The sequence below is a fragment of the Physeter macrocephalus genome, chromosome 14, assembly GCF_002837175.3.
Source record: "Physeter macrocephalus isolate SW-GA chromosome 14, ASM283717v5, whole genome shotgun sequence".
NCBI lineage: Eukaryota > Metazoa > Chordata > Mammalia > Artiodactyla > Physeteridae > Physeter > Physeter macrocephalus.
In genome coordinates this window covers 15,958,216-15,985,569 of record NC_041227.1, presented here as the reverse complement: position 1 = coordinate 15,985,569, position 27,354 = coordinate 15,958,216, and the positions used below count along the sequence as shown (strand labels likewise).

The 27,354-nt window shown below is 44.4% G+C and overlaps 1 protein-coding gene across 2 annotated transcripts in view; it reads right to left on the bottom strand.

The window, feature by feature from the left end:
- Positions 1-27,354, bottom strand: part of PTPRT (protein tyrosine phosphatase receptor type T) — a 1,083,615-nt gene that overhangs the window by 731,056 nt on the left and 325,205 nt on the right. For both annotated transcript variants that reach the window (XM_024128402.2, XM_024128403.2), the window contains exon 2: positions 25,557-25,682. In XM_024128402.2, the coding sequence (XP_023984170.1) occupies positions 25,557-25,682 (126 nt within the window). The remainder of the gene's footprint in view (positions 1-25,556; positions 25,683-27,354) is intronic.

The following is a 27,354-nucleotide window of genomic DNA, read 5'->3' as shown; positions in this document are numbered from 1 at the left end:
CCCGGTCCGGGAAGATCCCACGTGCCGCGGAGCGGCTGGGCCCGTGAGCCATGGCCGCTGAGCCTGCGCGTCCGGAGCCTGTGCTCCGCGACGGGAGAGGATGCAACAGTGACAGGCCCGCGTACCGAAAAAAAAAAAAAAAAAAAAAAGAAAAAAAAAAAAAGTCACTCACCACTGACACCACACGTGGCAATGTGATAAAAACACTCGGGGTAGAGGGCTAGCAGAAGCCCTGCTGTCTCTTTTGGCAACCTGGAACTGGGTCTTTTGTTTGGTGCTCTTCTACTCTTACGGAAACACATATCTGATAATGTACTTGACACATAAATAGGCCATTTCAGTGAATACGGTCATTGAAAACGCTTTCCAATAAGAGTATGTCATACTGGCTGTGCAAGTGTGTATTCATAATCACACAGCATGGCAGAGTAGAAAGAATGCCAGGTCTTCCAGTAAATATGGTGTCTTGAATACCATTTCACAGAACTTCCATGTCCAAAGTTGACTGAAATGAACCAGAAAGAAGTGAAAAGAACAAAGAAGATACTATGAATGCTGACACACAGAAAGAGTCCTAACTTCACGCCATAGATTTCAGGTGTCATCTGTGTCCAAAATGAAAGGAGAAGGACTCATGCCCATCTTCCCCTTCCTAATGGAACAGTGTTGTTGGAGGGGAAAAGTGCTGGACATACAGAAAACCTCAATGACCGCTCCCAATCTGAAGGGAATGCATTGGAAAGTATTGCCAAACCATGGGATAGATATAAAGCATCCCTATTGGAGTTTATTTTCCCCACTGTGGATTTACATCCTTCCTCAAATCCCACCTGAGAACTACATGTCAGGCAGAAAGCAGTTACCTCATACAAGGGCTCAAATGGGCAAAAAAAAAAAAAAAAAAAAAAAAAGACCTAGAAAAACAAAAAACAAAAGTTCATGAAATAGAAAGACGTCTCATGAAAGCAGTTGACTCAAAATCAAATAGAAGCTTTTGGGGACCCCCCTCCACCTCCAGGAACAGGACCTATTGTTGACTCAGCAGAGTTGGACCTCACGTAAGACTTTGGATAAACTAAGAGACAGAGACTAGAGACAAGCCTCCCAATGGCTTTTCCAAGTCCCCATTACTTTCCTTTACCATAAGGGGTGGAGTCAAACTGTGCCCAGACAAACAGGGGAAGTAGGAAAAAAAAAAAAACTGCAGCATTCCCAATGTGGATCAAATAACACCGTCATGTAACTGGCCCCATTTCAATATATAGTCAAGTAGAGGGAGAAAAAAATAACAGCAAAAGGGACTTCCCTGGTGGCGCAGTAGTTAAGAGTCCGCCTGCCAATGCAGGGGACACGGGTTCAAGCCCTAGTTCTGGAGGATCCCACATGCCGCAGAGCAACAAAGCCCCGTGCACCACAACTACCGAACCCGTGCTCTAGAGCCCGCGAGCCACAACTACTGAAGCCCTCGCACCACAAATACTGAAGCCCGCGCGCCTAGAGCCCGTGCTCCGCAACGAGAAGCCACTGCAGTGAGAAGCCCACGCACCGCAACGAAGGGTAGGCCCCGCTCTCCACAACTAGAGAAAGCCCGCGCGCAGCAACAAGAACCCAACACAGCCAAAAAATAAATAAATAAATAAATAAATAAATTTTAAAAAACCCAGCATAAGACCTCAACAAACATTCTGTCCCCCGCAAAGGTGGGTTAGACATACAAAGATAGTTTAAAAAAAAAAAAAAAGGCTGACTCTAGAAGAAGAGGTACTCCAGGAAACACAGACAACTGCTTCGGAATTCCAGGAAAATTAAAGAGACTATGAACTCTCTGAGACAAGCAATTAAACGGTGAGAGGACATAACATTTGTGTCAAGACTGGGACTGCATCAGCTCTGCACAGCCTCCCAGGTCTGCATGTTTGGGAGGGGATTGTCCCCCTTTGGCACCAGATCTGCAGTTGCTGAACATGTGCTGGCAAAGTGTATGAAAAATGTACACACTACCAGGGCTGGAAGGACACTCATCTGGTCCCAGGCAATGACAGGACAGTGAAACCAAGGTCATGTATTTAGTAAGTGTTAGAGCAACTTAGAACCCAACTATCCCCATATAAACAGGAGAGAAGAGAGGGAGAGAAGGAGGGGAGAAGAGAGGGAGAGAGAATGGAAGATTGAAGGAGCAGCTGGGGTGTCATGGAATGAGCACTGAACTAATAGACAGAACACCCACAGTGGATCAAATCTGAGTACCTGTTTTCAATTCTTTGGGGTAAGTGCCTAGACTTGGAATCCCTGGGTCATATGAGTAACACTACATTTAACTACTTTTTTTTGTTTGTTTGTTTGTTTGTTTGTTTTCGGTACACGGGCCTCTCACTGTTGTGGCCTCTCCTGCTGCGGAGCACAGGCTCCGGACGCGCAGGCTCAGCGGGCCTCTCACTGCTGTGCCCTCTCCTGCTGCGGAGCACAGGCTCCGGACGCGCAGGCTCAGCGGCCATGGCTCACGGGCCCAGCTGCTCCGCGGCACGTGAGATCCTCCCGGACCGGGGCACGAACCCGTGTCCCCTGCATCGGCAGGCGGACTCTCAACCACGGCGCCACCAGGGAAGCCCTACATTTAACTTCTTGAGGAACTGCCAAACTCTCTTCTACAGAAGCTGCACCACTTTGCATCCCCATTAGCTATGAACAGGGTTCCAGTTTCGCAGTTCTCCCACTTTCTATACTGAGTAACTGGATAATTCATGTCCTTTCTCTGGGTCTCAATTAACATCTCCAAACAGCAGGGATTAGGACTAGTTATCCCATTTCTGCCTATGGTGTTTTACATTCACACCTGCTTCCTTCTAACCAATTCTGACTTTCCACTGCCCACACCTCATTCCAAGAATTCCCTGACAGGGTGATATGGCTCTGCTCCTTCTCAGAGCTAGAATTATCTTAATGCACGTTTCCAAGTTATAATAATGCGCTTCAACTTCCATCCAGATCTCTCGGTGTACTTTTCTTTCTCGTCTTTTAACCTTTTTGCAAGCAACATCTTGTTCTGTCTGTTGGCTGTCAGCTTTTCTCTCCAAGCTTTCGCAGAGTTGCCAGATTCTTGGCTATTTCTCCACCCTCAGCTCATAACTATTTTTCCCTCGAGCTCAGCGAATGCTAAGTGGTCTCTGTGAAATCCTATTAGGATAATCTCTCCCTGTCCGTGTCTCCTCTCAGCTGGGCTGCCTCTGGAAACTTCAGCCATCTTCCATCCCACAGCCTGCACATTGTAGGCTAGCTCCTGAGCCACCCAACATCATACTTATTCACAAATGTGGTTACACGGCTCTGAATCTGTGGACACCTGTATCCCACAAGCAAAGGTGAAACTCACTGGAGACCGGCTCAGATGCCATCTGCTGCAGGAAGGTTTTCCTGTTCACCTGGGCTGCCCCCTCTTCCTCCAGAACCCCAGGAACCAGAAACCTGTCCCTTCTCTGTACTTTTTCCCTTTATGTTTATTTTTATCGTCTATCCATCTTATCAGACTGCAGGCTTCATGAAGGCAGGAGCTGGAGTATCTTGCCCACAGTGGTACCCACGATGCCTGACATACTGTAGGTCCTCAGTACATGTTTGTTGAATGAAGGAGCTCCTGTTCCATACAGTTGATCACGGGTCTGCCTAGCTGTCTACCCATTAGACCCAAAGCTCCCTTTGGGCAGGCTGGATTTACTCACCATGGTAAACACTGTTAAAGAAAATTTTATTTTGACACTTGTTACAACTGTAAGGAAGAATTTATTCAAGACTATTGCAATAGAGGCATGGAAATGGAGAGCAAAATGAGGTTCAGTTCTGAATAAGAGGAGACACCAAGGAGAGGGGGGAATCTTGCTAAACTGGCTTAACAGGTTCTTACCCATGGCAACCCAGGGTGATCAGATATCAAGGGTGAGGGATAAGGAATTTGATCAGGTATCAAGGGATGGAGGGATTCTCATTATACTGCCTTAGCAGGATTCTTCCTAAAATTGGGCTAGGCAGGTCAAAACAGGATGGGGGTGGGGAGTGCGGGATAAGGTCAAGGCCTAGTTGAGAAAAGGGATCAGAGGAATCCAGCTAAACTGTGGTCAAGGAGTCTTTGTTACCCCCAATCTGCCACAAGTCCCATTCTGTATGTGGCTGGTATTAACTAAATGCTTGTTGTGCTAAGCTGAGAATCCATCCTCAGAGTAGCCCTGTTTAACTCGAGCAAAGGTCCAGAGCTCTCTCTTTTTTGCTCCTTCTTGAGCTAAAAGCAGAAGTAGGTGCCCCAGTAGGTAGTGTCCAAGGGGCTGGGAGGAAAAGAGGAAGGCAGGAAAATGTAACAGCCCGAAATTAACCGAGAACGCACACCGTTTTCCCAGATTTCCATAGCTCCAAGGCTTTCTCAGGGCAGTCATCTCAAATGACTCTCACAGCCACGTTGCAAAGCCAGCTTATTTATCTTCTTGTACTATGGATGGAGAAATGAACACTCTGGGAGGTGAAGTATCATGGTTTGCACACCCAGAATTTTTCACTTTACACTTATCTCTGATTATTTCCCTGGAATACAATTCCAAAAATAAAATTTCTGATGAAAAGATATGCACACTTTATGTCTCTGACAGATATTAAGTTGTCCTCCCTAAATACTGGAACTTACACTCATACTTGTCTGTTTCTCAGAAGTCTCACCAACACTGAACATACGTCTAATGGATCATTTATTTGTCTTGAACCATTGATTTGGAAGCACTCTTTCAATATTAATGATATTAACCATTGTTTCGTGTATGTATATTGCAAATATCAGAACTCGGTTTGCTGTGGATCTTTTCATCTTGTTTATAGCATTTAGGGACAAATACATAAATATTTTTCTTTATTGCTTCTACTTAGTGGTAACATGACCTACTCTCAAAGATTATTTAAAGATTTACATATGCATCACACATCTTAGATGTTTTCAAATTTTTACATTTAACTAGAATGTATTAAATTATCTAAAATATATTTTGGTATACAGTATGAAGTAAGGACCTACCTCGACTGGCCCACACCCTTCCCTGGTGGGTTATCATCATAATTTCACCATGACTTATCTCATTAATTGAAATGTTAGGTTTACCTATAACACATACACACACACATCTGTTTTAGAAACATATTTTGTTCTATTGATCTGTCTCTTCTTGGACTAGTATATGCTATTTGGGCTTTAATTTAGTTGGTCTTAATTCCAGGATATATTTCTAAACCTGAGAAGTACTCTGCTAAGTCTTCCCCCATTATTCTCTTTCAATATCTGCTTCTGTGACCATTTATTTTTCCAGATAAACCTTAAAATCACTTTATAACACTGCTTATAAATTTGTATTATAATTCACGTTACATATTTTAAATTAAATTGACAAGCTTTAAAAATATCAAGTCTTCCCATCTAGGAATGATATCTATCTATCTATCTATTTTCTCAGTTTTGCTTTATAGCTTCCTTCTAAAGATCCTTCATATTGCCTCTCAACTTAATTCCTCTGCCTTTTGTATTTGGGTCTTTTTGATAGAATTAATCCTTTTATATGTTTCAAACCAGTTATTGTTAATATTTAGGAAATTGTTGATTTTGTATATTTATTTCCTACCTAGTCACCTTACTGGACTTTTAATGGGTTCTAATAGTTTTCCATTTATTTCTCTTGGGTTTTTGGTAGTTAATAATATCCTCTGCAGATAATAACTTTATCTCTTTTTTTTTAACATCTTTATTGGAGTATAATTGTTTTACAACGTTGTGTTAGTTTCTGCTGTATAACAAAGTGAATCAGCTATTTGTATACATATATACAATGGAATATTTATTACTCAGCCATAAAAAGAAACAAAATTGAGTTATTTGTAGTGAGGTGAATGGACCTAGAGTCTGTCATACAGAGTGAAGTAAATCAGAAAGAGAAAAACAAATGCTGTGTGCTAACACATATATATGGAAACTTTATCTCTTTTTTTCCCCATAATTATATTTCCAGTTCTGCTACTAGAAATCCTTCAATGAATGTTATAGTGTTCACATGCATCCTTACATTTTTAGGATATGGGTTGTTGGTTTTGAATAAACATGCTCTAGCACATTAAGAAAACAGCTTTTCCATGCCTTTTCAGGATGACAGTTATTCTCTGTGCACTCCACCCCCAATCCAGACCTGTCCCCACCCTACTCTATTCTCTGGGAGCCTGACTTCTGTGATCTGCATCTTCCAGCTTCCCTCACCCTCTACTTCTGGCTGAGTTGACCAACAGCAAGTACTGGCAGAAGACCAGAGGGTGGGAGAAATGAATTTTGGTGGTGGCTGTGTTCTTCTATAGCCTGTCAGGCAGTCTTGTAACACCATTCCCTACCACTGCCCTTCAGACCTAGGGGTAGGAACAGCTCCCTACAGCTGCTAGCCCCTGGGTGCTTCACCATGCCTTGTTAATTTCCTGAATCCTGATCCCACCTCTATTTCATCAAGCTCTTCATCAAACCCTTCGTATGCCATGTGCTTCTCACCCAGACCTTCCTTAATGGACTGATAAATTAGGACCCACTATGAAGTATTCTCAGATGTCTTTGCAACATCTCAAAATGATCAAAATATTTTTCTTGTGACATTAATGTGTCATTTAATCATTCATTCATTCATTTAAAAAATTGAGTACCTACTATGTGCTCATTGCTGTGGTAGGCACTGAGATTAGAACAGGGGGAAAAGAAAAAGATAGTTGAGCTCCCTGCCCCACCCCGTGAAGTTCTCCTTGGGGAAAAAATACATATACAATTATTTAATAATAAAATACTTAATATTACAATAGTGACTAGGAAAGAATGTTTTGATGAAGAGTAATAGTTCTGACGAAGAGTAACAGCGGGGGTATATTTAGAAAGGATAGTCAGAGAACATTTGTCACAAAAGGTGACATTTGAGAAAGCACTGGGGAAGAACCTACCAGTGAGAAAGCAAGAACAGCAAGTGCAAAGGTCCTGAGACATGAACGAGCCTGCTGTGGTTCATGAACTGACAGGATGGCCACCAGCAAAGGGAGTGCGGTGGAGGATATGAGCAAACAGGTAGGCAGGGGCCAGATCGCTGATGTCCTATAGAAAGAGAGGGCAAGCCACATTTTTGTAGTTTTAAGTTTTCTAGTAGCCATAGTAAAAAAGTTAAAAATAAATAGATGAGTTTTATTTTCAATGTATTTTATGTAACCCAAAACACCTAAGATAGTATCTTCTCAACATTTGAACAATATAAAATATTAATAAGACTACATGTGTATGCATATACATATATATACACACACACATGCATATACATACACCCTACAATTCTGAGATGTGGTCTGCATTTTACATCTAGAGCACATCTCAGTTTGGACTGGCCACATTTCAAGTACTCAATAGCCGCGTATGGCTACCATATTGGCCGGCACAGAGCTAGCTCATGCCCGTCAGGCCTGAAGACAGTGGAGGTTGGTGGGGAGGGGCAGGACATGTGAGATTCATCTCTACTGCTACCAGCATCAAGCCTGGCACACAGTACATGCTCGGTGAATGTTTGCTGCCCAGAATGACAGAAGAACTGCAGAGAGATGCCAGATTCTATAAGTACAGAAGCACCACTGAGACCACGCAGGTACCTGCTTTAGGAAACCGGGTCTATTTTGGGTCTGGACATTGGAGTCTGCCTACTGGGTCTCCTACTGGGGAGGCCACCCGGGGCCACCTCTCCTGTGGCTAGGGCACTTGGCACAGCTGCTACCTTAATTCAGAAAGATCACACTGCACCACATGCCAAGAGTGGGAGGGAGGGAGCCCATTAGCATTCATTGTACACAGCTTTTCATTTGGAAAAGCACCTCAAATGTGCCGATCCACATTGCTTTGCTTCATTTTTCAACATTCATGAGTGTAATTGCATTTATTTTTCTTGTCAAGACTGCAAAACAAGTGATAATTTACCGTATTACAGCCCATATTGGCTGGGGGGTTTACAGCCACAACAGTTCTAATCGGCCCTCAGATGGGCTGGGTTGGGTAAGCAGGGGGTGGTCTTTTGATCAGAGAAAGCTCCATTTCTTTGCAACAGGAAGCTTGGGCCCAGCTGCATCAAGGTCACAAAAATAGTGGCAACAACCAACCCATACAGAGACGCTGAGCTCGCAAAGCATGTTCACTTCGACTATAATGACTGCTTTGTACAGTAACAGGGTGAGGCAGACATGTACTCCCATTCCCATTTCAGAGAAGGAGAGACTGAGATTCAGAGAGGTTCTCAGTCATACATGGTGACAGGTTGGTGAAGAGAAGAGGTGAGGTTCAAACCTGGATGCATGGGATAGGACACCCATGGCGCCACGTAACAGTGCCTGAGCTCTGGCAAAGCCTGAAACCCTAGTTATGTCGGCAGAAATGAAGTAGGCATGATCTTAAAGTTGTGCAAATCTGACATGCCCACAGCAGCTGTGACCACCAAAGAGAGCTACTTCCCTGAGTCTACCTTGCAGAATGCTGACTTTCAGGGTTCACACCCCTGCTGAAGGGTCCACCCCAGTATGCCACAGTTTGTGATTATCTAGATGTGAGAGTGGGAAAGCACAGTCTAGCCTTGTGTCTGGGAATCACTCTCTGTGGATGTTTTCTTCCCCTTGAAAACAGAAGCTGAGCCCACAGTGATGTTCAGATTTCAGGTCACAAATGCTCATGAATTAATGAGTAATTTTATAACTGATCAGCAGAACCCAGCCCTAAAAGCGTACAGATTTGTTAAATTCATTTCCTAAATAAGATGAAAGTAGTAGATGGGTCAGTGATGGCAAGACCCTCATCTCATCTTCCAGGCTCAGCTCTTCTCATTTCTCTTTCCTAGTTTGTTAATTATAACAAACTAGGAAAGAGAAATGAGAAGAGCTGGTTATGCCCTAAGGTGTCTGAGTGGCATAGGGGAGATGATGTAAAACCTAGATCACTGTCACAGGTGATTGCTTTGGCATGGCGTGGCATCTCCTGGGGTTCAGCCCACCTCCCCAGCTCCCTGTGAGGCAGGGAAGAGGGGCTAGGGAGGAACTGCAGAGTCAAAAGAATCAGGAGCTGAAGTGGATTCAGGAAGTGGGTCCAGCCACCTGGCCAAGGTGCTCTAGTCTGCAGGGGATGCCTCCCCTCAGCCCTGTTCCTGCCCCTTTCCTACAGGGTCAGGCCCCCTTCCCAAGGGGTCTGGCTCTCTTGACACCAGCAAATGAGACCCTTCGTGTGCGATCTCCCATCTCAGGCCAGGGTAAAATGGCCAGGCCTAGCCATTCAAGGACCAGGAAAGCACATTGGACAAGGGACCTGTGACAGCCACCCTTAGTATAAAGGGCCTAAGGATTTCAAAGACCAGTGTCACAGCACACACGCACACACAGAGCTCAGGCCTGATAAGGTCTCAGCTGTTCCTTCAGTAGAGACAGGTTAACACACTCCCATGGGAAGCTCCAGCTGAGACAGGACAGGAAGGAGGCACAGGGGGCCACAGAGAGGACTCACCACGTGCCCATGCACCAAGCATTTGTTCCGTGTGGTCACATTACCTCGTTTCATCTCCATATCCTCCAATCACATTACCTTCATTTTATAGGTTAAAGAAAACCCAGAGCCATAGAGAAACTAAGCAGCCTTGCTTAAGGTCCTCCCCGAATGTCCCTCTGGCCGTACTGCCTATGAACTTTGTGTTCGTTTCTAGTAGCCTTTCCGAACATCAACTATTCAGAGAACCAAGGACAGAGGTTATTGAAGTTTCATTTCCAACGCAGGAAAGCAGTCTTTCAATTCAAGCAAATAACCTGTTATTATTTTCCATATTGCAAAGCCTAAACGTTTAGTACGAAGTCTTAAAAGTCAGGCTTGTAAAGACAACATTTTGCTTGCAATGGTCAAAATTAGATAATTGTTTCATTCGTCATGAGTGTTGAATGTACTTTCTCTTCTAATTGCTGCCAATACCCAGCAAAAAAAAAAAAAAATGAGGTTAATTTTTCAAAGGTTGGAACTACACTAGGGGTGGCCCATGGGCTTGCCATGCTCCATTTGCCCCCGCCAGCCTCCCTTAACCCAGTCCCACCTCACTCCCACATACGCTTTAGATTTTCCTTGTTCTTGTTTCTTGAGGTCCCTGGTTGCAGTAAAAGAACAAATTGTGCAGCAGCAGAACTGCCTCACAGAACCTTTGTGCTGAGTTAGAACCAACGGGGGTGAAACTTAATCAGGGCCCTTCACTGCATGCATAAGGCTACTGGGGCCCAGAGAGGGTAAGCAACTTGCTCCAGGCCACAGAGCTGGTCAGCAACACAGCAGGCCCAGAACCCAGGCCTCCTGAAACCACACGGCACAGTGCTCTGAACCAAAAGCCTGTGTTTCAGCCATCCCTAATTTTCTGTTTCCTTTAATACTGTTTCCAAGTAGCTTAACATTTCAATCGTCTGCAAACTCACTGACTCAATATTAATTGAGGACATACTGGGCCAGTTTTAGGGCCTGAGGACACAAAGCTATGAACAGGAAAGTTGATTCCTGCCCTGATGGAGCTTACATTTGAGGAAGAGGGCTGTTAAATGCAAAATTACATATAGCTCCTGTGCTTTAAGCTCTCTGGTGCATGACCTGGGGCCGCTTCTGGAGGTGCAAAGGGAATTCTGAGACCTGGGTGGTCCCCCAGGCAAAGGAAAGAATATGGGAATGATGCAAAGGACAGAAAAATAAAGCAGGTAAAGCTGGAGGCTGCAGGAAGGGAAACCACAGCACCTAGAAAGAAGGGGCACCCCTGGGGCCCCAAGCCTGGACAGTCTGCAGTCTGCCTTCCACTCCTGTCAGTCCTGGGGAATCCTAACCCCAGTCCAGAGGTTACCAAGCCAGCCTCAGATCAGACTGCTGGTCACTGGTGGAACTAGCACTCCAACTCGGATCAGCCTGATTTCTAAGTTTACGTTCCATTCACTTCCTCCACGCAAAAAGAGCGCAAAGGTCCTTCCTCACTTAGGACTCACTGTACCGGAAACTGTGTCTTGGTGTTTTGCATCATTCCCACCCTTCTAAGCTCTTCTGTCACCAGCAAAGCCCATTAGCAATTCCCAGGAACTAAAAATAGAATATGGGTAATAAAATAAAGTCTAACCTTTTTTGGTTTCTTTTCCTTTGAGCTCAGTCTAGTTTCACTTGCTCACAGGCGGGTGCCTGCAGAGGCCTCGCACCAGGCACTTCAGACCAGAGTCCCCAGTGCGAAAAGGCTGCACCCAGAACACCACCTCGGTGGGCGGTGCGCGCAGAAGCACTGCGCACGCACGCGCACGCACAACACTGCAGTTCAAAAGGGTGACGGCGGCCTGCGTGCAGAAGCGCCGTGCACGACACTTCGGTCCAAGATGGCGGCAGTGGGCTGTGTGCAGAGATGCTGCGCACGACACCTCAATTCAAGATGGCAGCGGCATGCCGACAGCTGCACCCGGATCTCAAGCCATGACCAGCACAGCTGCACCTGAGCCTCAGGAACTCCACGCCGTCCCCACTGACAAGAACCCTATAAAGCAGCGCCACCACTGGCCTTCTGGGGAGAGCATGTGCGCTAGAGCATGAGCTCAACACTTCTCCGTTCTTTGATCAAAGAAAAAAACTTTCCCCTGCTTCCGAATTAACTCAGTCTCGTTCTACTGGCTCCAATGACACCAGGTAGAAGGACCCTCGTTGGGGTCCAACTCAAAAGGGTCAGTAACACGTTCATGCATCACTGGGGCTGGAAGCCTAGAAACTACATCTTCCTGTTAATTGTGGTAAAAACATTTCAATTTCAGCATCTTAATCATTTTTAAGTGTACAGTTCAGGAGTGTTAACTACATGCACATCGTGGTACAACAGACCTCCAGAACTTTTTCATCTTGCAAACCTGAAACTCTCTACCCATGGAACAAAACTCCCCACTTCCCCTTCCCTGGCTTATTTCACTTAGGAGAAGGTCCTCAAGGTTCACCTATGCTGTAGCATGTAGCAAGATTTCCTTCCTCTTTTAAGGCTGAATAATATCCCCCTGTATGTATAGAGGATGTTTTCCTTATCCATTCATCCGGTGATGGACATCTGAGTTGCTTCCACTTCTTGGCTACTAGGAATGATGCTGCAGTGGAGCACAAATGTGCAAATAGCAAATCAAGATCCTGCGTTCTGTTCTTCTGGATATATACTCAGAGGTGGGATTGCAGAATCATGTAGTAATGTATTTTTAATTTTTAACGGAAACTTCATACTGTCCCATCCACAGTGCACAAGGGTTCCAATTTCTCCAAATCCTCACCAACACTTGTTATTTTTTGTTTTTTTAAATATAATTGTCAATCTTATTACTAATTTGGCCATCCTAAGGCATGTGAGGTGATATCTCATTGAGGTTTTCATTTGCATTTCTCTAATGATTAGGGATGTCGGACATCTTTTCAGATGTCTGTTGGCCATCTATATCTTCTTTGCAGAAGTGTCTATTCAAGTCCTTTGCCCATTTTTCAATCGTTATTTGTGGGGTTTTTTTTTACTGTTGGGTTGTAAGAGCTCTTCATCTATTCTGGATATTAGCCTTTCAGTACACATAAGATTTGTAAATATTTTCTCCCATCCATAGGTCATCTTTTCACTCTGTTGGTTGTTTCCTTTGATTTACAGATGTTTTTAAGTTTGATGTAGTCCCATTTGTCTATTTTTCCTTTTGTTATCTCTGTTTTTGGTGTTATATCCAAAACTCATTGCCAAGCCCAATGTTATGAAGCTTTCCTCTTATGTTTTCTTCTAGGAGTTTCATTGTTTCAGTCTTACATTTAGGTATTTAATCCATTTCAATTTAATTTTTGAGTATGGTATGGTATAAGATAAGAGACCAACTTCATTCTCTGGCATGCCGATATCTAGTTTTCCCAGTACAATCTGTTGACAATACTGTCCTTTCTCAATTGTGTGGTCTTGGCACCTTCTTGTTGAAGATCATTTGACCATATATGTGAGGGTTTCCCCAGGTTTTATGAGACTATCTGGAGGTCTTATAACACCCAATATTAAACACTTTCCTGATTGAAATACCTATGGTGGTTTCTATTTTCCTACTTAAACCCCAACTAAGAGACCCATCATGCTTATATGTTTTAGCAGCTATAGTTTAGAAACCTCTTTCCACCTATAAATCTGTTTTAACCTTGGAAACTCTCAAGAGTCTTAACAAAGGGCATAGGATACTTTTGCTTGTCTGTAACTTTTACAAGTTGCTTTACTGATAACAAGTAATGATCTAAATTCTGAGAAAGTGCAACTTGAGTTTCTTAATGATGAACACTTAGGTAAGAAAGCAATTTTAAAAGAATTGGAAAGTTCGAGGAAGGTTTTAAAAAAACACTTTGTTTGAATAACTGTTGCTTTCCAAAGCTGAAGTGTAATGTGACGGTGCAGAGCAAGGGAAAGACTAGATGGATTCAGAAGGGAGTGGGGGAGGAATAGGAGGTCTTTTTTAGAAAAAAAAAAAAGGGAAATTTCTGTCAATGACCAATGTCTCACTAATCAGCAACTGTGGGAAAATTAAATCTGAAGATGTACCCATGATATTAAGGGGGCATGGGGTCAATCACTACAGCTCCGTGGGCCTGTCTGAGAACAGAGGAAGTACCATCAGGTCATCTGGGAGATTCATCTTCCTGGGCCCCATCTCCACACACTCATGAAGACAAATTCCCTGTCCAGGAATCAGAAGCAGCTTCCATGACTGACAGATAGGCAGACTGGGGGTGGGGGTGGGGGTGGCTAGGACCACAGGATTTTTCACAGATGTTCTATTTTGTAAATGCATCCCTTAATTCCCACATTTAAAAAATGTCTCCTTTTCTTCTTGAGTCGTAAATTACAAATCAAAGAATGCTAGAGTCAGAGGAAATCGACTCCTCATTTTAGAGATAAGGTGAATAAGGCCCAGGGAGGGATGGTGCTTGGCCTGAGGTCACAGAGCATGTTAATGGTAAAGCTAGAACCAAAACTCAGGATTCCTTACTTTTAGACCTATGTCACAGAAAAGGATGCAGGAGGCACAAAGACACTGGCCTGCTCCAAGTCTCAGGTTAGTGCAGACCTGGAACAGGCGCTCAAAGACACCCCCCTCCCCACGCACAGAGGGCCAGGCTAACCAAAAGGTCTATTCCCAGCCCCACCATTTCCTGGTAGGGAAATGCAAAGAAAACAAAGGAAGAACAGCACCTCAGGGACTTGAGGGAGGCTCCCGCCTACTCCTCAGTCAGGAAACTGAGGTTCAGAGGGTCAAGCCAGCACAGCAAGGCAGGGACAAAAGTCCCACGTCAGTTTGGCAAAAGGTGGCCAGTCTGGGAGACATCGGTGTGAGCCACGGGTGGGCTGCTTTGTTCAATTCCCTCTCTGTCATATACTACCTCTGTGACTAAGGTCAAGTTACTTTATCTCTTTGTGCCTCGGTTTCCCCATCTACAAAATATGAAACAAAACTGCACCTACCATACACAAAGATAAACTCAAAATGGATTAAAGACCTAAACGTAAGGCTGGACACTATAAAACTCTTAGAAGAAAACATAGGCAAAACACTCTTTGACAGAAATCACAGCAAGATCTTTTTTGATCTACGTCCTAGAGTAATGAAAATAAAAGCAAAAATAAACAAATGGGATCTAATTAAACTTAAAAGCTTTTACACAGCAAAGGAAACCATAAAGAAAACAAAAAGACAACCCTCAGAATGGGAGAAAATATTTGCAAATGAAGCAACCGACAAGGGATTAATCTCCAAAATAAACAAATAGCTCATGCAGCTCAATGTTAAAAAGAAACAAATAACCCAATCCCAAAATGGGTAGAAGATCTAAATACACATTTCTCCAAAGAAGACATACAGATGGCCAAGAAGCACATGAAAAGATGCTCGACATCACTAACTATTAGAGAAATGCAAATCAGAACTACAAGGAGGTATCACCTCACACCAGTCAGAATGGCCATCATCAAAAAATCTACAAACAACAAATGCTGGAGAGGATGTGGAGAAAAGGGAACCCTCCTACACTATTGGTGGGAATGTAAACTGATACAGCCACTATGGAGAACAGCACAGAGGTTCCTTAAAAAACTAAAAACAGAACTACCATATGACCCAGCAATCCCACTACTGGGCATATACCCCGAGAAAACCATAATCCAAAAAGACACATGCACCCCAGTGTTCATCGCAGCACTATTTACAATAGCCAGGACATGGAAGCAACCTAAATGTCTATCAACAGAGGAATGGATAAAGAAGATGTGGCACATATATACAATGGAATATCACTCAGCCATAAAAAGAAACAAAACTGATTTATTTGTAATGAGGTGGATGGACCTAGAGTCTATCATACAGAGTGAAGTAAGTCAGAAAGAGAAAAACAAATACCGGGATAGGGAGGGTGGGAGGGAGACGCAAGAGGGAGGCGATATGGGGATATATGTATATGCATAACTGATTCACTTTGTTATAAAGCAGAAACTAACACACCATCGTAAAGCAATTATACTCCAATAAAGATGTTAAAAAAAAAAGATGTGGTACATATATACAATGGAATATTACTCAGCCATAAAGGAACAAAATAATGCCATTTGCAGCAACATGGATGGAGCTAGAGACTGTCATACTGAATGAAGTAAGTCAGACACAGAAAGACAAATATATGATATCACTTATATGTGGAATCTATAAAAAAAAGGGTACATATGAACTCACTTACAAAACAGAAGTAGAGTTACGGATGTAGAAAACAAACATGGTTACCAGGGGATTGGGGGGAGGGATAAATTGGGAGATTGGGATTGACAGATACACACTACTATATATAAAATAGATAACTAATAAGAGCCTACTGTATAGCACAGGGAACTTTACTCAATACTCTGTAGTGGCCTATACGGGAAAAGAATCTTAAAAAAAAAAAAGAGTGGATATATGAATATGTATAACTGATTCACTTTGCTGTATACCTGAAACTAACACAACATTGTAAATCAACTATACTCCAATAAAAATTTTTTTAATTTAAAAAATTTTTTAAAAATAAAGTGAAGCCAAATAAAAGCAAAACAAAAACTGTACCTATACTACATAGGGTTGACATGAACGATAATGGAGAAAAGACATTTAAGATGCCTGGCACGTAATAAGTGCTTGATAAATGCTAGCTGTTATTATTATCAAAAGAGACATCCCTGTGGAGTACAGTTGGCCCAATAAAAATCTGATAATCTAGGGCAGCACTGGACAACAGAAATACAATGTGAGCCACGTATGTAATTTTAAACTTTTGAGTAGCCACATTGAAAAAGGAAATGGATTAAATTAATTTTAATAATTTATTTTATCTAACCCGGCATATCTAAAATATACCGTTTCAACATGCAGTCAATATCAAAATTATAAATGAGATTTAAAAATTTTTTTCATACTAAGTCTTTGAAATCTGGTGTGTATTTTACACATAAAGGACCAAGTGCTCCTTTCAAGTGCTCAATAGCCACGTGTGGCTGGTGGCCGCTGTATTGGACACTGCAGGTCTAGGACACTCCCAAATAAGGACTATGATGTATTATTGGGTTTTCCAGATTACTGGACCTTATTCCATGGAGTCACAGAGCCATGTTATTTCACTAAATTACCCCCCAAAACCACTGTGTTAATGTTAAACTATAATTTCCTTTCCTTATCAAATCTCTCATAATACATAATTACAATTCAAATTATATACTGTCATATTCAAAGCATAAAGAAAGCCTGTTTCCTCATTAAGGACAAGGCAATCCATATATTCAAAAACAAGGTGCTCACTCCAGCCCCCGGAGCAGCTGCGCAATCAGATAAACAAACCAAGAAAACATCACCCACTGCTTCAGGCTGGCATCACCATGACCGTCCTCTCAGGCTGGCCCGGGAGCGGCTGAGGTAGAAGCAGCAGGAGACTGCGGATGCATGAGAGGGAGTCATCTCTGTGGTCCAGTGAGATGTCTCTGATGCCCGAGGCATCCGTGATGTTCCCTTCTGACAAACCACAAAGAACAACACGCAGGCTTGTTATGTCTGCGTTTAGGTTCACCCTGATGGGCTCAGTCGACTCAACCAGCCAGTGGGACAGTCAACCCTCGGTGACTAGACACAGGGCACCCCCCCTCATTCTCCCAGCGAGAAGACCCCACAAAAAAGTTTCCAGGCAACTTCCATATACACAATTTCCCACATATAAATGAATTAGTCAAACGGTATCTGCATTAGTACTATGAGATCTAAGATATGATTTCATTACACCTCCATATTTAAAATCACGTTTCATAAGATAATATATTACCTTAAAAATAGGTCGTGGTTCAGAGCCCAGACTCTGAAACCAACTGCCTGGATGCAAATCTCAGCTCCTCTTTTTACTACTAAGCTTTGGGGGACTCCTCAACATTGTGGGCCTCAGTTTCCTCATGTGTAAAACATGGGTAATCACAGTACCCAGCTTGCAGTGCCGTTGAAGTACGAAATGAGTTAAAAACACATAAAGCCCTTAGAACATCATCCACTAAGTGGAATACATGGGTTCATTAAAAAATAGCGGTTTGTCACCAGCTCATCCCACTTCTCCACACATGGTTCTTGCTAGCCTCATTCCCTTCTCCCTGTTACAAAACGCCCTTTTCTGCCTGACCTCTGAGACCCTTGCAGATCTCATGGTTGGGGGGTATCCTCCCCCTACTGCCGCAGACTCTCCCCCGGCTCTTGTGATAATCCTCTCAAATAAAGTCTCTCCTTACGTAAGCCTGGAGACATTTGTTAATTTGACAACTGTTATCTAAAAGTATGTGTGTTCCATAAACAACAAGTTAATGTATAGCACCGGGAACTATGTTCAATATCTTGTAATCACCTATAATGCAACAGAATCTGAAATAATATACATGTATAACTGAATCACGTTGCTCTATGCCAGAAAGTAACACAATATTGTAAATCAACTATACTTTAATTTTTTAAAAACTATGTGTTCCTCTGTACCTGGTAAACTAAAACAACCGAAATAACACAAAATTTTGCTCCAAAAAGTAGTGGTTTATTATCCATTCCCATATATTATAGAAACTTTTATTCAAACTCGTCACATGTGCCATTGACATCTGGGTTTGTCATCAGATGAAGCACTTTTTTTTTTAACATCTTTATTGGAGTATAATTGCTTTACAATGGTGTGCTAGTTTCTGCTATATAACAAAGTGAATCAGCTCTACGTATACATATATCCCCATATCCCCTCCCTCCTGCGTCTCCCTCCCACCCCTCTAGGTGGACACAAAGCACTGAGCTGATCTCCCTGTGCTATGCGGCTGCTTCCCACTAGCTATCTATTTTACATTTGGTAGTGTATATATGTCCATGCCACTCTCTCACTTCGTCACTGCTTCCCTTGCCCCTCCCCATCTGTGTCTTTATTCCTGTCCTGCCCCTAGGTTCATGAGAACCTTTTTTTTTTTTTTTTTTTTTACATTCCATATATGCGTGTTAGCATACTGTATCTGTTTTTCTCTTTCTGACTTACTTCACTCTGTATGACAGACTCCAGGTCCATCCACCTCACACCCTGAACACGCCCGATCTCATCTGATCTCGGAAGCTAAGCAGGGTCAGGCCTGGTTAGTACTTGGATGGGAGGAAGCACTTTTTAAGTTGAATGGCATGGGTCTCTATCACCTTAATTCATTTATATCATTTGGATACAATACTTTTTGAATCCAGGGGTGATGTCACAGAAAACTGAATGTCAAGGCAAGCATCTATGGGGGTATAGAACAGATGTGTTTTCCCATTTATCTGATCACTGCAAAGATCCCTTGTGGCTTCTCCAAGCCATCCTTAGCATTCATCATTATTTGGCCATCTCCTCAAGAATAATACTAAACTTGTCTTCCATTCTCTTGCCTTTTTTTTTCCTACCAGTTCTGTTCATCCCTGTAAGCATCCCAAACTAGCACTGACTGGGGTCACTGCAGGCTGATGTTGTTTCCCCAATTAATTTTGTAGCTCACGGTGCAAAAGAGAGACTCCCATAATATGAGATGCTTTAGAAGAACTTTACTGAGAACTGTTTGGAGGCAGAGATCTTTCCTTTTACTTGAGCATTTGGGGTATACTTTGGCTTTTCTGTTTTGTTGTCCCATTGCCATTTCTTGGGTGCCAGTTACATAAACCATGGTGTATCCCTCCAGTGGGATACCATGCAGCCCTGGAAGGTGAAAGCTAGATCTGAACACAGTGGTCTGAAAAGTGACCGATGACCCAGCTGTCTGGGAACCACGATCGTACTCGTGACCTGCATTCTAAGGAGGCACCAGAGTAAGGTGATTGCAGGAACCACAGAGTTGGAAGCCACACTCCCTGCAGGCAAACCCTGGCTCCATCATAAGCTAACTGTGAACTTGGGCAAGTCCTTTAAGTTTTGTGTGCCTCCAGTTCCCTAATTTGTAAAATGAAGGTCATAATATCTACATCGGAGGACTATTACAAGGATTAAATAAGCTAATATATTTAAAGTGTTTAGGAGAGTACCTGCCACACAGTAAGTACTATATAAATATCTCTTTCCTACCATTATTGTTACGATTACCGCATACATATATGCTCTCTGACTCCCTCCCCCCACCCCAATACACATCAATTTGTCCACAGTGATATTTTGAGAGAACAAAGATGGGGGTGGAGAGAATTAATTTATATGTGCAAACTCAGCATTTCTTTAAGAACGAATATATAATATTTTATCATTAAAGGGGGAAAAATGTATTGACTCAACAGTGACTAAATAGGAACATAAGAGCTTATAGCTTTAAGCCAATCAATACCATCAGGAGTGATTAAGGACACTTAGGGGCCTCTATGCTTCCAGATCATTTTAATGTAAGCACAACATTAAAGAAACAGTAGGTCGGGGGCTTCCCTGGTGGCGCAGTGGTTGAGAGTCTGCCTGCCGATGCAGGGGATACGGGTTCGAGCCCCGGTCTGGGAGGATCCCACATGCCGCAGAGCGGCTGGGCCCGTGAGCCATGGCCCCTGAGCCTGCGCGTCCAGAGCCTGTGCTCTGCAACGGGAGAGGCCACAACAGTGAGAGGCCCGCGTACCGCAAAAAAAAAAAAAAAAAAAAAAAAAGAAACAGTAGGTCAGATTTTGGACAAGTCACATTTTTCCACTGGAGAGCCTCTTACATGGGTTACAAGTCAGTCTACACATCTGTGAGAGCAGATCAGGCCCCAGAGTGAAGAAGGGGTAATCCCCAGGGTCCCTTTATTTTCTCCAAGAATCAACTCTAGGTCAGAAGAGCCCTGACCAGCCAGTCCCCAGCCTCGTCAAGCTGAGGGGAGGCACTCGGGATGTGAAAGTCACAGATGCCCCGTGTCCCGTGAAAATGCCAAAGCAAGAAGCCGCCTCTCCGGGTTCTCCCCCAAGTTTCCAGACATCATTTCTCTCTTGACTTTCCTAATACTAATAATCCTAATGGCAATTTAGTCCATATACAGGCCAACTGCCCTCTTCTAAGCCCCATGCAGGGCCCAAGGAATTCAGCAACGAGAGGCGGCCCATGCCCTCAAGTGGCTCACAGCCTTAGTGAGGAATCAGAGAAAACATGTCATAAACTCAGCCACAGAAGCACAGAGCAGTCAGGGAAAGCCCCCTGGAGGAGGTGACATCCTCTATCAATAAAAAGAAGGGGAACAGGAGGTACCCTCGAGCCAGAGGCATGACGGGGTGGCCTTCAGGGTTTGTGGTTGAAAACAAGAAAAAGCTATGACGATCTGTCTCAAAAATAGGAATGTTCTGGAAGAATACTGGGAAACTCATCATGAAGAGAGAGCTGGAGGATAGCTTGAAAAAGAACAGAAACTAAGGCAGTTCTGAGGGACCAAGAAACAGGCAGTTGAGCGACCTCTTTTAGGACAACCTCTTGTGGTACAGATGCCACCCCTCCACTGGACACACCTGCTACACAAGCCTCTGGCTGCTGACTCATCCCCACCCCCAGATGATAAGTCCTGGGCAGGAGGGTCTAACTGGCTGGGTCCAGGTCACATGTCCAGACACGCCCAGGCTGCTGGGGGTGGTAAGTGTCTGGCAATTTCACATGGCAGCAAGTTCCACACTCCACCAAGATCCCACACAATGAGAGAGTCCCCAAATCAAGAAGCAGGGTTGGAGGCTGGACTCCCAAAACAAAAGCATGAAGGCTTCTCTCCTGTGATTATGTAGAAGGAGAAAGGTAAGAGGAGAGGGCAGGAGAGGGGGCTGAGGCTGGAGATAGATGCTGGGGTCATATCAGGAGAATGTTCAATTAATAACAGCAGGTCATTTAACAAGCATCACTGCTACCTCTTACATCCCAGGCACTGGACTTACATGCAGATAAGACGGTGCCCCAGCCTATAAGGAGAACCGAAGTAGTTCAGCACACAGACTATGAAGAGGCTGGCTTCTCTTCTAGTTGGCACTGGAGAGTCCATCCTGCTTTGTACAGCTGATGTCCACCTTGACTGGTCAGTGCTTGGACTGCTCTGATTGATTACTATTTAGAACATACTTCCTGCTCATCCCCAGAAGGTCTCCGTCCACTGTGCTAAGAGCTATAACTCAGTGCACTCAGGGGACCATCACCAGTTCCTGACTTGTGTTTAGGGCTTCAGAATTCACAAGGCGCTTTCCCAATATTGACTCACGGGCAACTTTCCAGGATTCCATGTTTGACATGTGGATGGTATTCTTCTTCCAGATCTCAAAAATAAACATAACCACTCTGTGTTTGGTACACAAGGGAGTACAGAACTATAGAAAAATATAGAAAGCAAATTTGATAACTTCTATTGGAGAAGAGCACAGAGATCTATGTAAAAGAACAGTCACTGCAATGTGACTGAGGAGTCAGTGCAAGGAACTTAAGCATGCAACAACGTGGTGGTTAAATAAATCATAGAACAGTCATTGGAATGGAAAACTATGAAGCCTTTACAAAGCATGCTTCTGAGGAATACATAATGCCATGGGAAAATTCTTAAAAATAGCACTAAATAGGGCTTCCCTGGTGGCGCAGTGGTTGAGAGTCCGCCTGCCGATGCAGGGGACGCGGGTTCGTGCCCCGGTCCGGGAGGATCTCACGTGCCGCGGAGCGGCTGGGCCCGTGAGCCGTGGCCGCTGAGCCTGCGCGTCCGGAGCCTGTGCTCCGCAGCGGGAGAGGCCACAACAGTGAGAGGCCCGCGTACCGCAAAAAAAAAAAAAGGTTGTGGGACATATGAATACATAGAGCCACACTAGATTTCCAAAAGATGGAAACTGCTGGCTTTACAGAAGGAAGAGGAAGATTTCAGCCTTTGCCCATGAGAAGAACAAACAATTTCACCTAATCCAAATTCACTTTCATGGCTCTCTGCCTAAGAAGCACACGGAGCTGCTGAAATCCACAGGCGCATCACGACAGAATAATCTCAGTAATCATCATCAAATGCCTCTATTTAGAAAAGCTCAGAAGACTGTATTAGGACACTGCAATATTTATGAAATGCCACTGTGCCATAATAAGGGTCTGAGAAAATTAAGATTAGGAGCAAGGGTTGCTCCTTCCAAGAGCGAAAGTGGCATGGTGGGAAAAGTAGCAATGTCATGTGGCTGCCGGGAACCTTGGTTTTCTGATCTGTAAAATGGAAGGATGGTAGCAAAGATTTAAAATGTGCTATAATAAAGGGCCCAAAGGCGTTTAATAATATTTATCAGACATTTCTTCATTAAAGAAACACTTGATAAAGACTATTTGCCCATTCATCCATGCAGCCATCCAACAAAATGGTATCTCGTATATACTGTGTATAACGCACTGAATGAAGCACTAAAGATAGGCCAGGAACAAGACTGTCGTGGTCCTTGTTCCCATGGAACTTCTCATCTGGCGATACAATGTACACTGAACAAGTAACATCAGTGATGCGTGTTCCTGAGGAAAAGAGCAGGGTGCAATGGGGAACACTTACAGAAAGAGCAGACCCAGACTGGAGCATCTGGGGAGGGCCGGCCTAAGGAAGAGATGCAAGAGCTGAGATACGAAGGGGAAGTACAAGAGAGCAGGGTGGAGGCGAAAGTACTATGGAGAGTGCCAGTCTCGTGTGAGTTCCTGAGGCAGGAAAGGGTCTGGAGCGTTCTGGCAACTGACAAAAGCCAGTGTGACGTGAACACGGGGGGAAACTGGGCTGTGGGGGGGCTGGACCCCTCGGAGCCTACAGCAGGGCATTGGTCTCCTCTCTGAGAGCAAGAGGATAGCCTCCAAGAGATTCTGGGCAGAAGCTGGGTGGGGGCAATGAAAGGGAGAGATAACATGAATGGGCCTACATTCTAGAACAATCTCTGGCTTCTGTGCAGAGAGTGGGTTAAAGTCAGAAGAGGAAGCCGAGAAGTCTGTGTGAAAGTCTTCCAGTGACCCAGGCGAGAGGAGATGGTGCATGGCACCAGGGCAGTGGCGGCAGAGATAGAGAGACGTGAGCGGACCTGTGATGGGCTCAGGAGGTAAAGGGGCAGGACGGAGTGACTGACAAGGAGACGGGGGAGGAGAGAGGTCAGAGAGAAGTGTGACCCCTGGGTTTCTGAATCAGCACCAGAGTGAGGAAGTGGCCTTTTGAGACAAGGAGCACTAGAGCTTGAGTAGATGGAGATGAATCAAGACTTCAGTTTGGGGGCTTCCCTGGTGGCGCAGTGGTTGAGAATCCGCCTGCCGATGCAGGGGACGCCGGTTCGTGCCCCGGTCTGGGAAGATCCCACATGCCGCGGAGCGGCTGGGCCCGTGAGCCACGACCGCTGAGCCTGCGCGTCCGGAGCCTGTGCTCCGCAACGGGAGAGGCCACAACAGTGAGAGGCCCGCGTACCACCAAAAAAAAAAAAAAAAAAAAGACTTCAGTTTGGGAGATGTTGAGTTTGGAGAGTCTGCAAACTCAACAGGGCATCCAGTGGGCTAAAGATGAGCCGAAAGAGCCTATGTGTGCATGCAAATACACACACACACACACATACACACATGCACTATAAGATCTGAATTGATTTGGCCAACATCAAAGCCGGCCACACAGAGCACAGCAGATGCGGTAGGTAGCCTTCAGCAGAGGTGCACTGCACGCCTGTGGTTTCCAATGGAAAAAGTGATTCTATCACGTAAACCAAGACATTTTTGAAAGTAAAGTCAGCATTTTTAAAAAACTATGATGGGACAACAGGCATAGAGGTTGCCCCATGGTCACCTTACTAATGGGCACGTGTAGTTGCGGATGACTCTGCTCCCTCATGTCAAGCAAGATGCTACCAGATCTGAAAAGCTCAATTTTGTACCATGTCACAGCTTTATGATACCTGGCGCTTGTGTCTGTACTTGGGAGAAACATACACAAACAACTGATGCCCTTAATAGGAACTAGATAGAGCCATCCAGTAGCCTCCTGCTTTGGGGCCAAACTCAGAGTCAATAAGGTCACACAGGCCACACCCTCACCTAGACATCTCTGAGCATCTCTCCCCAGCTTAATGACATCCTGGCAAAGCTGTGTCTCAAAGCAGCTGGGAGGACAAGGCATCCGGGCAGTGGGCTGTGTACACAAGTTCATAAGAGATGTCTGACGGCAACTGAAGTCATGGGGAGAGTTGAGGCCATCCATGGTGTGATGGTTAATTTTGTGTGTCAACTTGACTGGGCTAAGGGATGCCCAAATAGCTGGTACGGCATTATTTCTGGGTGTGTCTATGAGGGTGTTTCCAGACTTGATTAGCATTTGAATTGGAGAATTGAATAAAGCAAACAGTGCTCCCCCAATGTGGGTGGGCGTCATCCAATCCTCTGAAAGCCCAAATAGAACAAAAAGGCACCTCGTCCAGATGTATCTCCCCTAGAATACATTGGCTATGACTCTCATAGGCCTACGTCACGCAGGTATTCATCAGGAATGTATATTAGGCCTTCAGCCCCACTGGTGAAGGGTAAACTTGGCGTTCAGGATGTCGGGACAACAACTTTATGAGTAATATTTGGACTGTAGCGGTTCCCCTGCATATATTACAAGCTATGTCTGTGTGGCCCAGAAGGAAAAAAGTGACCTCGAATTCTTGAGAGCTTTCTTCCCCCAAAATCCCACTACTATCAGGCTCCCAGACAAAACTCAGTGATGCCCCACTGGTAGCTAAAGCTTAGAATCTCAGAGATAAAAGAAATCCTAAAATTTCCTGAATCCAGATGACATATGACTTCTCCCATAGGCTTAAGAATTCCCTCAGCCTTGGTTTGCATACCTCTGGGGATAGGGAACTTATTACCAACAAAGTTATCTACTGCCCTCCCCAACAGCTTGATCCAGAAGAAAGTTCTTCCCCGTGAGTCATCATAAAAGCTACCATCCCCAACAGAGCCTCAAGCACAGTTGGTCACGTACCTGTAGGCACCGCTGGGTCCAACATTGGTTTCTCCCACGTGTTAATCTGCTCCCAGGTAAACCCATTGGTCCCCAGGGCCACGCTGTAACCACAGTTGCTGTAGTGGTCATCAAAGGAACAGCCACCTGCAGACAAAAGAGACGTGAGTAAATATACCCTTGTGTCTGGGGCTTGGTTCGTTACCTCCGTCTCATCAGCTCTTCATTTACAGCTTTGAATGTTAAAACTCTGGAGGAGATTTTTTTTTAAGGCAAGCAAATTGGATTTTTATATTTGCTTTGGCGCTCTCAGGAAAGACACTGGCATCTGCAGGCCCCCTATTTGAAAAAGTTAATAAGGCTAGTTACATTGATTTCAATCTTCCTTCCTGAGAAAGTAAACAGCAATGTCTCATTCTAAGCAGGAAAAATGAATGCCAGGGCATGCCTCTGTAATTGCTTCCTCCAACATGGAGAGATGCTGCAAGGCAACAGAGCAAGCACTAGCTTCAGAGTCTTGAAAAACTAGACACGAATCTCAGCTTTGCAAAGCTGGGTCAGCTTGGACCAGATGCTCCGCCATCTGTGTCTCAGTTTCCTCACCTGGAATATGGAGGGAAAGATCCACTTGACAGAAATATCAGGAGGATTAAATGGAAAAACATAGGAAAACTGGCACAGAATAAATTCTCAACACCCACCTCCTTCCCTAGAAAAGAAGTTTCCGTGGAGTAAAAATCAAATGTGTAGAGAATTAGACAATCATGCACCTGGAAGATAACAAAGTCAAGGCTGACAGTATTTAAAGCTTCTCCCTCAAAGTCCAAGCCATCCATCACCCACCACTTTGCAATGAGTTGTGTAAGTTGGATTTTGCTGAGCATATGCTATGGGCTCTAAGTCCCCTCCAGGTGACATGAAGGGAGATGTGCGGTATGGAATTGGGGCTCCAACTAGGAAATGCTGGTCTGTCCAGAGAAGCGGGAGGTGACTATATCCGGGAAGGGGAAGAGGAAGAGGAGAACTAATCAGGGCTTTAAAGTTCAGGAGCATCTCCATGAGCACAGTGCAAGGCGAAGAGCACTCCAGCGTGAGCTGGCAGGACGCACAGAGGAACAGACAGAGCACCAGGACTGAGTTTCACACTCAGGTCCATAGTTCCACTGCCCTTTCTTGTCTCTTTACTGCTCAGACCTCATCACATCACAATCTCCCTCCCCTAAACAACCATTGGTGCCCCTATCACACATCCAAACCACATCCATGGTTCTGCTCCAAGAATAGAAACCATCCCTTGCTAGCCCCTTCCCGTGCCTGCAGCCTCATGTAATATCGCACCATTGTCTCCATTAGCAACAAAGGACAAAATCCCTTCTCTACCCCCAGACCTGGGATTTCCTCTGCTTAGTGCTGGTGGAAGGCCTGTTGACAGATCTGATACACACTGCTAAAGTAAACCTATACACACTGCTAAAGTAAACCTATGATGGCAAAGCTCTCTCCACTTCCTTTCTTGCAGAGTATGGAAACCCAGAAGAGGTGGGCCGGGCAAAGGAGAGCTGGACCTGTTTTGGTACTGCAAGGGTTGGGGCTTGAGTTGAGAGTATTGAATAGCTTTACACTAAAAAGCAACAGGAATGTGCAGTACAGACACCTAAAGAGAGAGGGAAGGAGAGGGAGAGAGAGATCCAAGACACCCATCGTAAAGCAGACACCTACAGAAGGTGAAAGCCAATGAGAAATTTCCTGTGATGGGAAATGGCTGATGAACTGGTGGAAACTAAACTTTCTGTTTACTTTCACTGATTCATTCTTTCAT